The sequence below is a fragment of the Saccostrea cucullata genome, unplaced genomic scaffold (genome assembly GCF_032062105.1).
Source record: "Saccostrea cucullata isolate Sc308-1 unplaced genomic scaffold, CSIRO_AGI_Scuc_v1 ctg12253, whole genome shotgun sequence".
NCBI classification, from domain to species: domain Eukaryota; kingdom Metazoa; phylum Mollusca; class Bivalvia; order Ostreida; family Ostreidae; genus Saccostrea; species Saccostrea cuccullata.
In genome coordinates this window covers 1-14557 of record NW_026922204.1, presented here as the reverse complement: position 1 = coordinate 14557, position 14557 = coordinate 1, and the positions used below count along the sequence as shown (strand labels likewise).

General features: G+C 33.9%; 1 protein-coding gene across 1 annotated transcript; it reads left to right on the top strand.

Moving 5' to 3' along the window:
* The first annotated feature begins 4541 nt into the window (after positions 1-4541).
* On the top strand, positions 4542-13984 carry LOC134261382 (uncharacterized). The gene is made up of 4 exons (XM_062743827.1): positions 4542-4872; positions 12706-12928; positions 13193-13356; positions 13439-13984. Exons 2-4 carry the CDS (start codon positions 12778-12780, stop codon positions 13625-13627), a joined length of 504 nt encoding a protein of 167 aa, XP_062599811.1. The 5' UTR covers positions 4542-4872; positions 12706-12777; the 3' UTR covers positions 13628-13984.
* Positions 13985-14557: the final 573 nt, after the last annotated feature.

The following is a 14557-nucleotide window of genomic DNA, read 5'->3' as shown; positions in this document are numbered from 1 at the left end:
ATTTCGATGAACGGTGTTGCCATGGATACTAAAAATAGAAGTTTCTGTTAAATACTTTTAAAATGCTACTCTCCTACAGTTTTGATCTGATTTCAGTATAACTTGGCACACAAGTAGACAACACTAAGATGCATAATTCTGTGTACATCGGTTTTGGATTTTAATGAACGGTGCTGCCGTGGTTACTAAAAATAGAAATTTCTGTGAAATACATTTAAAATGCTACTCCTCCTACAATTTTGGTCTGATTTCAATATAACTTAGCACACAAGTAGACTATACTAAGATACATAATTAAACCCCCGCCCCGAAGGAGAGGGGGGTATACTGTTTTACCCTTGTGTGTCTGTCTGTCCGTCCGTCCGTAACAAATTTTCGTCGCAGTTTTCTCAGCAACTACACATCGCAGATGCTTGAAATTTTAACACAATCTTCTCTGAGGTATGCCATACGGTGGGATACATTTTTTGGTCAAATCCGATGTCAACTTCCTGTTTTCTGTGCGTCTGAACGTTTCATATATATAACAAATTTTTCGTCGCAGTTTTCTCAGCAACTACTCATCGCAGATGCTTGAAATTTTAACACAGTCTTCTCCGAGGGGTGTTGCTAAAACGCGGAACGGAAAACGGAAAATTTTAGTCAAACAATTAACATAGATTCGATAAAAATCAGATAAAAGAGCAATATTCTTGTTGTAAAATTCATTTCTTATAAAAATTTATTGTAAACTGTTATATATTCATGAGTCATACACACCCTCCGTTCAGAACTGGTGTACAAGCGATGCCCCCCCCCCCTTTCAACAGGAAGAAATTCGACCCACCCACCCCAACACACACACGAAATAGGATTTTTGTGTTTGGGCAAAGGACACATCCCCCCGTTTTTTTTTTTGTTTTTTTTTTGCTTGTCAAATTTTTTGTATGTTGGAAATATTTTACTGACCACCTCCCCCCCCCTTCAATTTGTTTCCAATGCCAATGTCTGTAAAGACAAAAATAACTGGTTATGATATTCAGATTATGCACGCAGTGTCGAATTCGCGAATCATGAAATGGGGAGTGACAGTTTCGGGTCTGGGTAGGGGCCCACAGCCACATTAAAAATTGATTTATTAAATCTTATGTATATTTAGGACACAAAAAGGGGGGGGGGGTAGACCTATTACCATCCTCACAATGTAAAGGGTTTGTGATTTCTCGAACTCCCGAGTTCGAGAAATCACAAACCCTTGTTATTGTGAGGATGACCTTACTACAACTTCTCAGACCTTTCCGATGAGCGGGAAAACAAATTTTTTTACGGGGTCACTGATATACCCTCCCCCCTCCCAACACACACACATACGCACCGCAAATAAACAAAATTTAACTTCATTGAATGCAAAGATTCTGCATTATATCTACCACATGAAAGTTTTCCAACTTTGTCTATCCAGATCGAATTTATATGTATAGAAAGCGACTCTTTTGAAAAAAAATTTTAACAACCAGTGTATATAGATGTTTATTCGAGCTTGCCGTAAAGGTTTGCACTACACGTAATATCTAATTTTTTTTTTAATTTTATTTCTCTTTCAATGGTTAATCTAGCTATCAAATATTTGCTCCCCCAGTCATAACCTTTTTACTACGGAAATGTTCTTTCAAGTTGACATCCTCACAATTTTTGTGAATGTAATTAATGTAGTAAATTAGTGTAAAAAATAGTTCTGAAAGATGTTGGAGTTGGAACTTATCCCCCCTCCCGAATCAAACAATTGTCTTCTTTTTTTGTTTTTGCTTGTCAACTATTTTTCAAGTTCGTTTACCCACCCCTACCCCTTTTTCAAATTCGATTCTAGGTGACTGCTATGTTAGCGATTTTCGTAAATAAGAGACTTATCATGACAAAATCAACTTGTATTTAATAGTGGGGGATTGAATAGATACAAGATATATCGTTTATGATAAAATTTGTGTATTTTAAGTGATTTAATCCAAAATAATATATTCCGTTTTCCTTTCCGTTCCGTTTCGCGTTTTAGCAACACCCTTCTCCGAGGCATGCCATACGGTGGGATAATTTTTGGTCAAATCCCATGTGAACTTCCTGTTTGTTTTGTGCGTCTGTCCGTTTCATACATAACAAATTTTTCGTCGCAGTTTTCTCATAAACTAATCATAGCAGATGCTTGAAATTTTAGTAACTCTTTGTTGAGGCATGCCATATGGGGGGATTGCTTTTGATATGAATCTGATGTCAACTTCCTGTTTGTCTGTGCATCTGTCCGTAATGGAACTTGTGTATATTAACATGATAGTGTTTATTCACATCAGAGCGGGGGTATTCCTAGTGAGCATTGGCTCACAGATTTCTTGTTCTATATATCGGTTTTTGATTTCGATGAACGGTGTTACCGTGTTACTAAAAATAAGAAGTTCTGTTAAATACTTTCACAATGCTATTCCTCCTACTGTTTTGATCTGATTTCAATATACCTTGGCACACAAGTAGAATGCACTAAGATACATAATTCTGTGTACTATCGGTTTTGGATTTCGATGAACGGTGTTGCCGTGGTTACTAAAAATAGAAATTTCTGTGAAATACATTTAAAATGCTACTCCTCCAATTTTGGTCTGATTTCAATATAACTTGGCACAAAACACTTTTAAGGAACTCAAATTCTTATTTTTTGATATCGTCGGTCCTATAATAGTGCCAAAAATCCAAAAAAAAAATAAGAATCCAATGCTTACATTTACATTCTCTAAATTTCTCTCTATATAATTGTAAATTTCATTTTACTTTCTACTGAATTTAGCGCATGTCAGACCTGGCGTACATGTAAAAGCCGTTTGTGACATTGAATGATAAATGCGGGGGGGGGGGGGGGGGGGCGTACAAATGTTATATTTTTATGATAAATAATTCCATTGATTTTAATTAAATTGAGTCAAAACAATGCACAATTTAGCGTTCCAAGAGTATTGAAAATGCACATAATTCCTACTATGTATTCTACCGCGCAGTGATAAGGTTTGGTGCGTTTGATAGGATATTGAATGCAATTATATAAGAATTCCAATGGATTTTAAAAAGAAAAAAAAATACTTTGAATGTAAAAATATACAGACATGAACATTCACTTTAATCTCTATCGGCTACCTATCAAATCTAGGATATCATTTTTTAAAATAAATTCTGACATTTATGTATAACTGTTCAATGGGCCAAGCACTTAATTGAACTTTTGTCAAAATAAAATTCAATTAAACAATTGCGTTTTCCCCGAAATTCCGAAGGCTGTTATACAGTCCCATTGAATGTAAGAAGTTCAGCGATCTGAATTTTATTAACATAGTAAATTTATCTAAAATTATGGAACGAACTGCCTTTGCATATTACTCAATCAAAATATATTGATGTTTTCAAAAACAACTTTAAAAAAAAAACACTTCTTTAGGAACTTATTTGTGGTTGTGTTAGAAAGTGCACATGGGGAATTGAGACGTCGTTATTATACCCGCACTTTCTAAAGAAAGTTTGGGTATATTGTTGTTACTCATGTCCGTCCGTCCGTCTCTCTGTCCGTCCTTCTGTCACACTTTTCTTCCCTGAACTCCTCCTACATTTTACACAGTAGCCTAATCATCTTTTGGGAGATGGTTGGTGGTGTCATGTAGATGTGCAGTAAGGTTTCGGAATTTTGATTTTGCCCTGGGGGATCAAATGGGGGTCGAAAAATTACGTTTTTTAAGCAAAAAGTCCCGTCTTCCCTGAACTCCTACATTTTACACAGTAGCCTAATCATCTTTTAGGAGATGGTTGGTGGTATCATGTAGATGTGCAGTAAGGTTTTGGAATTTGATTTTGCCCTGGGGGCTCAAATGGGGGTCGAAAAATGATGTTTATTTAGCAAAAAGCCCCGTCTTCCCTGAATTCCTAGATTTGGTGGTGTCATGTAGATGTGCAGTAAGGTTTTTGAATGTTGATTTTGCCCCTCGGGGTCAAATTGGGGTCGAAAAATGATGTTTTTAGGCAAAAAGCCACGTCTTCCCTGAACTCCTCTTACATTTGACTCAGTAGCCTAATCATCTTTTAAGAGATGGTTGGTGGTCTCATGTAGATGTGCAGTAAGGTTTCGGAATTTTCATTTAGCCCGGGGGGTCAAATGGGGGTAGAAATTTGTTGTTGTTTTTTTTTTTAAATATTTGATGTTGTCTGTTTAACGTTATCTCAATATAATCTTTTTCTATTTCTTTCCTTTAACTTACTCTGTTTCTGTTTTTCTCGTGGCTTTCTTTTCTTTGATGCGACCTCCATTATACTTTTCTCGGTTTCGTGATGGACCCGTCGATTCTGCTTATATTTGTCTTTGTTTTTTGTCACCAGAAGTTATCAATAAATCTCTGGTAGAAACAGATTAGCAATCCATTTTCCTGTTGGTAGCAATTCCTGACGTTGCGTAAAAGCTATCCAGCTTAATAAAGCTAGTTATCCCGCAACTACCCCTTGCACTGACCTAATAAAGGTAACCAAGGGCGCTTTCCATTAACGTTGCCTTCTCGGCGACGTCACCTGGAAACGGTGACGTTAATGGAACGGTTGGTAACGTCACAATTACTAAATATGGAGGAATGCGAATCCAAACGAAACACTCGCATAATAAAGATATTTCTCCTTCAAGAACTTGAAAGCGATGAGATGAATGTTTGTGACGACGAAGTTACGCCAGAGGTTATACGTCATCTATTGTCAGAAAAAAGAATAAGCCGACAGCGTATTTCTGATTATTTCAACGTAACAATACCAGGATACTCCCCAGATGAGTTTTCCTCGCATTTTCGAATGCGAAGAGAGACTTTTGAGGAAGTCTGTTGACAGGTATGCTTTAAATTATTAATAAATCACTCAAGAAAATACACCATTTCATATATAAAATGCTTCCAATGCAAAGTCTATCGATCTGCCCAAGGGCTGCGTTCAACAGCTGAGTTTGATAACTGTTTTAAAATTCTTTGTTTGATATATTTTAAAATTTTTTTTAGAAATGTTCACAAATTCTAGGCAAAAAAAAGAAGGATTTATGTAAAAGGTCTTTGAAATGCATTTACTATTACTAGTATTTAAGTGTCCATTCTAGAACTTAACATGCATTCTCTGTAAGCACCAAAAAATTTTGGAAACGACATATCTCCGAGTTTGATGAAATTTGCACCACAGGTGCACCTTGGTACAAAACCAGCAAATATGGTGTCAGAAGTTTCCCACGTGCACCCGGTTGCCATGGAGACGGATCCATAGAATTTGGCCATTTTTGGCCATTTTTGACCAAACAAAAACATGAAAATTGAGGAAATATGAATGCATTTTTATCTTTATGTAGTGAACTCAAATATAAATCTTTGTATCATAAGAAAACATCAACTGTTAAAGAATACAGGGCATATAGCCAATTATTCCAGAATTGACCCCACTCTTAGAAAACAGTTCTGCAAAATGGAGTAGTTTCTCAAAATGTGGAAAATGGAAAATATGGCATTTTTTGAGAAATTTAAAGTTAAATAAAAAAAATTGTCTACGGAAATTTTTCAAATCATATGCGTGTCGTCAAACGTCAGTATTAGTAGTGTCCTCTCATGAAAAAATTGAATTGGGATCTCAATGCTATTTTTAGTAACATGTATCTAAAAATAGACATATTTCAGAAAAATCCAAAAAATGAGATTTGGGCAGAGTTAAAGATGCCATTGCCAGGTAATTATGAAATATACTGTATAAGTCAATATGCTAATGTCAGAGACTGGACACCAATAACTACCATGCATATTATTTTCAGGGATTTCCGTTTTCTATTTATAGCTTCAAATGCCTAAATATAGACATGTCTCATAAAATGATGAAAAAAGTCAATTTTCCATCATTTTGAAGCTCCACTGAATCATAATTAATGAAAATATGGATCTCTTTAATATTTCATCAATAAGAACAAGGAATAGTATAATATCTCACAAATTATTGAGGACAGACTCTCATCTCTATAAGTAGAACAAATGTCTAAAAATAGACACAAATGAAATTAACTGTTTAATGTTGATTTTCCACTAATTCTCAAATTAGAGATGGGAAATTTACCGACTTACTGTCATTAACTGTCACTGATATTATGTGACTGACAAGAACAAAAGAACATTCAATGGAAAGCAGCATGATAAGCAGATGTTTCCATTTCTATTTATAGTAACACATGTTTAAAAATAGAGTAATGCAAAATATCGGGAAAATATCGTTTTTTTGTACTTTTCTCTTAAATTTTGGATGAATAATTGCTGACTATCTGTTTTTAACTGCTATTGGCATATGGTGACCTCAAGTAAAAGAAAGCCTTATATCAAATACAAAATGAGAAGCAGTGATTTCCATTTCTATTTATAGTAACACTTGTTTAAAAATAGATGTACTGCAAAATATCGGAAAAATGTCGTTTTTTGTACTTTTTTCTCACATTTTGGATGAACAATTGCAGACTATATGTTTTTAACTGCTATTGGCATAGGGTGACCAACAAGTAAAAGAAAGCATTTATGAAATACAGAATGAGAAGCATAAGTTTCCATTTCTATTTATAGTAACACATGTTTGAATATAGACATACTGCAAATTATCGAGAAAATATAGACTTTTGCATTTTTTTTTAACATCAGGAATGGACAATGTGCAGACAAACGGCTGATATTTGTTATTGACGGAAGATGACTAACGAGTATGAAAAAGCTTTAGCAAAAATGTATAAGAATAATGTGTAAGGGTATTTTTCCATTTCTACCTATACTAACGTATAGTTATAAATAGACATTCAGCAATTAATCAAGAAAATGTATATCATCCTATTTTCTCAAATTAGGGATAGGAAATTGCAGTCAAACTTTCATTAGCTGTAACTGACATAATGTAACCGACACGTTCAAGAGAGCAGTAACCGAAATGCATAATAAGGTGGGTTTCCATTTCTATTTATAGTAACACATGTTTTAAAATAAAGGCTCAAGTGAGCTTTTATGATCATTTGTGCCTTGTCAGTCGTTGTCGTTCTCATTGTAAACTTTTAATATTTTCATCTTCATCTTCAAGAACCACTGGGTTAATTTCAATTTAACTTACCGCAAAGTATCCTTGAATGAAGGAATAATACCTTTTCTCTGTTCGATTATTCACTAAGCTAATAAGTTATATTTCTGACCAATATTAGTTTGTTTAAACACCTATTAATAGCAAAGCCATTTCTGTAACTAAAGTTACTCCCCATCCTCTCATAAAGACAAGTTAAATTTTATTAGTAGTAGTATTTTAAAAGGTAACAAGGAATCTTTTTCAAACACTGATACCAATGTATGATAGCTTATTGCCATGAAAATCAAGTCTTTAAAAAGGAGATAAAACTCTAGGGTCATAACAAAATACTGGTGAATTTTTAATTTGTTACATTCGTGTCGGAAGCAAATTAAAAGTGAAGAGGGGGGTCCAAACCTGAAATCCTATTTCATGGGAGGGGGATCGAACTTCTTTCAGTACCATTTTTTTCTTTCAAACACTACCACTTACCCTTATTCGACTACACTGCAACATGGCTGCTGAAGGGGGGGGGGCTAAATCTACTCCCCAATGTTTATTACCTATATGATGTCTATCTTTGAACCCCCCCTCCAGTTCCAACACCTACATGTATGTTTATACATAAAATAAATTTATAAAAACCAAAACAACAATTATTTTTAAATGCTTTAGTTAAAGTCTAAAGAAATATGTACATGCATGTATTGAGAGAGAGAAATCGAAAGTAAGCCAACTCAAACAATTTGGGCAAATTTCGGATTACTTTTGAACAAATTGTGGTAAGGCATGCATAGATCAAAAGGGATCTGGATCCCTGGAATATTCAACTTTATTATACCCCCCCCCCCCAACGAAGTTTGGGGGTACATAGGAATCAGCTTGTCCGTCTGTCTAGCTGTCCATCTGTCCATCTGTCTGTGCAAAAGTGTCCGGTCCATATCTTCCTTAATGAGGAACATTAGAATCTACTACTCCACACAAAGATTGCCCATGACCTAAGGGTGTGTCACGGCCTTGACCCAAGGTCATTTGGGGAACTTCAAGGTCACTGGAAGAAAAATTTCGTAATTCGTGTCTGGTCCAGATCTTTCTTATGGATAAACTTGGTAGGTTCCTATTTCACACAAAAATTGCCCATGTCATAAGAGTGTGTCATTACCTTGACCCAATGTCATATGAGGAAATTCGTGGTCACTGGAAGAAAAATCTCTTAATTCGTGTTCGGTCCATATCTTTCTTATGGATATACTTGGAAGGTTCTCATTTCACACAAAGATTGCCCATGACCTAAGAGTGTGTCATAACCTTGACCCAAGGTCATTTGGGGAGTTCAAAGTCACTGAATTTTTTTTCATAATTCGTGTCCAGTCCATATCTTTCTTATGGATAAACTTGGTAGGTTCTCATTTCACACAAAGACTGCCCATGCCATAAGAGTGTGTCATGACCTTCGGCCAAGGACATTTGGGGAAGTTCAAGGTCACTGGAAGAAAAATTTCATATTTCGTGTCCGGTCCATATCTTTTTTATGGATAAACTTGGTATGTTATTATTTCACACAAAGATTTCCCATGCCATAAGAGTGTGTCATGACTTTGAACCAAGGTCATTTTGGGAAGTTCAAGGTCACTGAAGAAAAATATCATAATTCGTGTCCGCTCCATATCTTTCTTATGGATGAACTTGGTAGCTTCTCATTTTACACAAAAATTGCTCATGACCTAAGAGTGTGGCATGACCTTGATGCAAGGGGAAGTTCAAGGTCACTTGAAGAAATTTTTTTTATTATTTGTGTCTAGTCCGTATCTTTTTTATGGCTAAACCTGAATCTACTACTTCACACAAACATTGCTTATTACCTGATTTTCTGTCATGACTTTGATCCAAGGTCATTAATGCAAGGTCAAGGTCACTGACAGATAAAATTCATAATTCGTGTCTGGTCCGTATATTTAGTCTGTTTTTTTTATTAGGATGCGCCTTCGTTTCATTTATGAAAATATTATGAGCAATTACATTTGCATTAAAAATGTTTTAGCATTTCTCTCTTCTCTTAGATCTATTAAATATTCATGATTCATGATTAAGCACCTCTGAAAAACGCAGCGGGGGTATTTAGTCCCGTTTGGACAGTTCTAGTTTAAACTGACATAGTGATTTGAGCCATTGCCTCCTAGGGAAAATTTTCTGGATCCACCAAACAATAAAAAATTCAATCAAGCTCGGGTTGTCGACCTGAATATAATTGAAACGATAGTGCTTAATTTATAAAGAAAATCGCTGTCATTTGAGTGTTTTAATGCAGGGAGAACATACTTTTGTGATGCATGTATTGGAATGAGGTGGACACGCTGGTGCGCCGAATACAATTAGCCATGTCAGTTACAGCTAATGAAAGTTTAACTGCAAATTTCATATCCGTAATTTGAGAAAAACGAATGATTCTTTATTTTCCTGATTATTTATAAATATGTGCTACTATAGGCAGTAATGTAAAAATACACTTAAACATTATTCTTATACACTTTAGCTAAAGCAATTTCATACTCTTTAGTCACATTCTGTCAATAACAAATAAAAGCCGTTTGTCTGCACTTGGACCATCCCTGATGTTAGAAAAAAGTGCGAAAGTCTACATTTTCTCAAGAATTTGCAGCACGTCTATTTTCAAACATGTGTTACTATAAATAGAAAATAGAAACCTCTGCTTCTCATTCTGTATTTCATATATGCTTACTTTTACTTGTTGGTCACCCTATGCCAATAGCAGTAAAAAACATACTGTCTGCAATTGCTCATCCAAAATGTGAGAAAAAAAGTACAAAAAACTATATTTTTCCGATAGTTTACAGTATGTCTATTTTTAAACTCATGTTACGATAAATAGAAATGGAAACCTCTGCTTCTCATTCTGTATTTGATATAAGACTTTCTTTTACTTGTTGGTCACTATATGCCAATAGCAGTTAAAAACAGATAGTCAGCAATTATTCATCCAAAATTTTAGAAAAAAAAGTACAAAAAATGACATTTTTTCCCGATAGTTTACAGTATGTCTATTTTTAAACACATGTTACTATCAATAGAAACGGAAACCTCTGCTTCTCATTCTGTATTTGATATGATGCTTTCTTTTACTTGTTGGTCACTATATGCCAATAGCAGTTAAAAACAGATAGTCAGCAATTATTCATCCAAATTTTTTTTTTAAAGTACAAAAAATGACATATTTCCGATATTATGCATCACGTCTATTTTTAAACATGTGTTACTATAAATAGAAATGGAAACTTATGCTTCTCATTCTGTATTTCATTAATGCTTTCTTTTACTTGTTGGTCACCCTATGCCAATAGCAGTTAAAAACATATAGTCTGCAATTGTTCATCCAAAATGTGAGAAAAAAGTATAAAAAAAAACTACATTTTTCTGATATTTTGCAGTATGTCTATTTTTGAACATGTGTTACTATAAATAGAAATGGAAACCACTGCTTCTCATTTTGTATTTGATATAAGGCTTTCTTTTACTTGTTGGTCACCATATGCCAATAGCAGTTAAAACAGTATAGTCAGCAATTATTCATGCAAAATTTTAGAAAAAAGTACAAAAAACGACATTTTTCCGATATTTTGCAGTATGTCTATTTTTAAACATGTGCTACTATAAATAGAAACGGAAACCTCTGCTTATCATGCTGCATTCCATTGAATTTTTTTTTGTTCTTGTCAGTCACATAATATCGGTTACAGTTAATGACAGTAAGTCGGTAAATTTCCCATCTCTAATTTGAGAATTAGTGGAAAATCAACATTAAACAGTTAATTTCATTTGTGTCTATTTTTAGACATTTGTACTATTTATAGAGATGAGAGCCTGTCCTCAATAATTTGTGAGATATTATACTATTCCTTGTTCTTATTGATGAAATATTAAAGAGATCCATATTTTCATTAATTATGATTCAGTGGAGCTTCAAAATGATGGAAAATTGACATTTTTCATCATTTTATAAGATATGTCTATATTTAGGCATTTGAAGCTATAAATAGAAAACGGAAATCCCTGAAAATAATATGCATGGTAGTTATTGGTGTCCAGTCTCTGACATTAGCATATTGACTTTTACAGTATATTTCATAATTACCTACACATGTAGCAATGGCATCTTAAACTCTGCCCAAATTTCATTTTTTGGATTTTTCTGAAATATTTCTATTTTTAGATACATGTTACTAAAAATAGCATTGAGATCCCACTCCAATTTTTTCATGAGAGGACACTACTAATACTGACGTTTGACGACACGCATATGATTTGAAAAATTTCCGTAGACAATTTTTTTATTTAGCCTTAAATTTCTCAAAAAATGCCAAATTTTCCATTTTCCACATTTTGAGAAACTATGCTATTTTGCAGAACAGTTTTCTAAGAGTGGGGTCAATTCTGGAATAAGTGGCTATATGTCCTGTATTTTTTAACAGTTGATGTTTTCTTATGATACAAAGATTTATATTTGAGTTCACTACATAAAGATAAAAATGCATTCATATTTCCTCAATTTTCATGTTTTTGTTTGGTCAAAAATGGCCGAAAATGGCCAAATTCAATGGATCCGTATCCATGGCAACCGGGTGCACGTGGGAAACTTCTAACACCATATTTGCTGGTTTTGTACCAAGGTGCACCTGTGGTGTAAATTTCATCAAAATCGGAGATATGTCGTTTCCAAGCCCTATAGTAAATTTTTTGGTGCTTACAGAGAATGCATGTTAATTGTGATCGCTTAAATGCGAGAAAAATAAAATAATAAAACAGATAAAGTTGCGCTCCATTTAGAGTACCCGAGATGCGCAGAATTAAAAATCGATTCTACATATGAATTGAAATTTAATTTACTAGTATCTCATAGCTGTCGATGTATAGTGGAGTCATATAACATTTCGTTAATTAAATAAACTTCCAAGCGTCGCAATATCATGTTTATGTTTATGTGTAGAAGAGTTCTTTTTTAACTATTTTTATTTTTTTTTTATAAGTTCAGACTAGCTAAAATTTAAAAAAAAGATCTTTCTATTTGTTTTGCTTCTTTATATAAAGATAGGACTTTTCTGTAAATTTCACAATTTAAATCAATCGTGTTTTATAGATAACAAAGATTTAAAACAATAACCGAATTATTTGAATTTGAACGTAAATAACAAATTTCATTTGAACCTACACTTAAAATCTTATATTTTTATCTTTTACTTAGTAATACCAATGTCATATTTAGCTTTCACAAAAGATTTTTTAACGAGGATTATTTATACTTTGATAATATTTTAGCTTACTATGACTTCTTTACACAAACTTGTTTTGATTACGGCGATGCACTTATCCCCCTTCATAATATAACAAAATGTACTTTTGATCATATCCTATATTATTTTTAAAAATCGACACGTTTATAATTCAATACTGTCATCAATAAAAAATGAATAACCGGTTATGAAATTTATGTATGGTTAAGGTACAGATATGGTGAAAAGGGGGGGGGGGGGAGGACTTCAAAAAAAAAAAAAAACCAAAATATCATTGAAGTAAACTTTATTGAATCAACAGATACTGTCAACAGGCCACATCCCAAAAGAACATGTTCATGGCAGAGAAATCATTGAACCTTCTAAACAAATAATGATTTCTATATGGATGCTGGCCAACATGGAAGGGTACAGACAAATAAGTGACAGGTTTAACGTCACATATTCCTCCGTGTACAGATGCTTCATGCGGACATGTACCGCTTTACAATGCCTGTCTGTAGAAAAAATCAAGTGGCCTACTGGTTAGTGCATTTGTGTGTTTGTGTGTGTGTGTAATAATAGGTGTTCATATATAAGCTTTCATTATCAACTTTTAATAAGGGGCCGGCAATGCTAAGCAAAAACCCTTCACAAAAAATACGACATTATCATTGGGGGTAGTAAAAGTATTTTTCTTTTCTACAGTAAACAATATATCTAAAAATTATACGGAGCATGTCCAAGTGTTCCCCCCCTTTTTTAAAAATTATTCAGTAAAATAATAAAACTGGAATTTATCGTTACAGGAGCTAGGGCAAATGAAGTCATTGAAGGCTTTGAAAACCTCATGGGTTTCCCTCGAGTTTTAGGGGCTGTCGACGGATGTCACATTCAGATAAAAGCTCCACAAGAAAAATACCATCCCATGTCTTATCTGAATAGGAAACGGGACTATTCGGTTATTTTACAGGTGAACATATAATTCGGTTTTAAAAATAATATTAATTGCCTCCATGATTCCTGTGATTTAATCCATTCATTTTACTTTTTAGGCAGTGTGTGATCATACTTTGCGGTTCACGGACATTATATCCGGATGGCCTGGTTCTGTACATGATGCAAGGGTCTTCAAAAATTCACCCCTTTATGAAGCCAACGAAAACCTCTTTCCTGGCGATACACATATTGTTGGAGATGCAGCATATCCACTGCAAAGGTTATTAAAATCAACATTCATTTAAAGAAACGGGCAGATTATACTCTTTATGTCCCTGGATCGAAAGATCCTGGGGTATAGTGTTTTTGTCTGTCTGTAGTTAACGTTAACCTAGCCCATAATCTATTGAGTGGGTAGGGCTATGGCTTTCATATTTCACAGGTGTATTCCCTTTGACAAGACCAAATTTGACTTCTTGACCTTGGAATTCGACCTACTTCTACAAAAAAAGATAATACTCTTTAACCTTAGCCATAACTTTTGAACAGTACAAGCTATGACTTTCATCTGGTATAAATATTTTTACCTTTTGACCTTCACCTAAGAGTATGACCCATTTTTAATACTTCAACCTTGGTCATAACTTTTGAACAGCTAGAATTATGTCTATCATATTTCACATGTATATTCCTTGTAACAAGGCCCTCCTTTCGGTACCAACACTTTTGACATTGACCTTTTGAGTTTGATATGCATATGAAAGAATTCAACCATCGTCATAAGATGCCACATGAGGGCATCAGTATTTTACAAACAAATCTTGATTTGAAAATCATGTACATTATTTTTATGTACAAGTTATTTGTATTGCATTTCAGTTGGATTTTAACTAGGGCTGGGCAATAATGTCGATATTTCAATATATTGCAATACAATGACGAAAAATATCGTATCGCAATACGATTTTGTAATATCGATATATTGGCAATATGCTTAGATTGAAGAGTTTTGTCATTAAATATAGAAATGAATGTATAAAAGTTTGTTTATAAGCCAAACAGTAAGACAGAAGTTGTTTTGTGGGATTATTTCAGAGCATAACTTAAATGAAATCATCAAGACTTTTTTTACGATTTGGTTATTTATCATAGTTATGTACATTATGCATGTAAATTAAAGTAAATATAGTAGGAAAATGCCATTTAAATTACATTGAAAATATTGCAATACATAT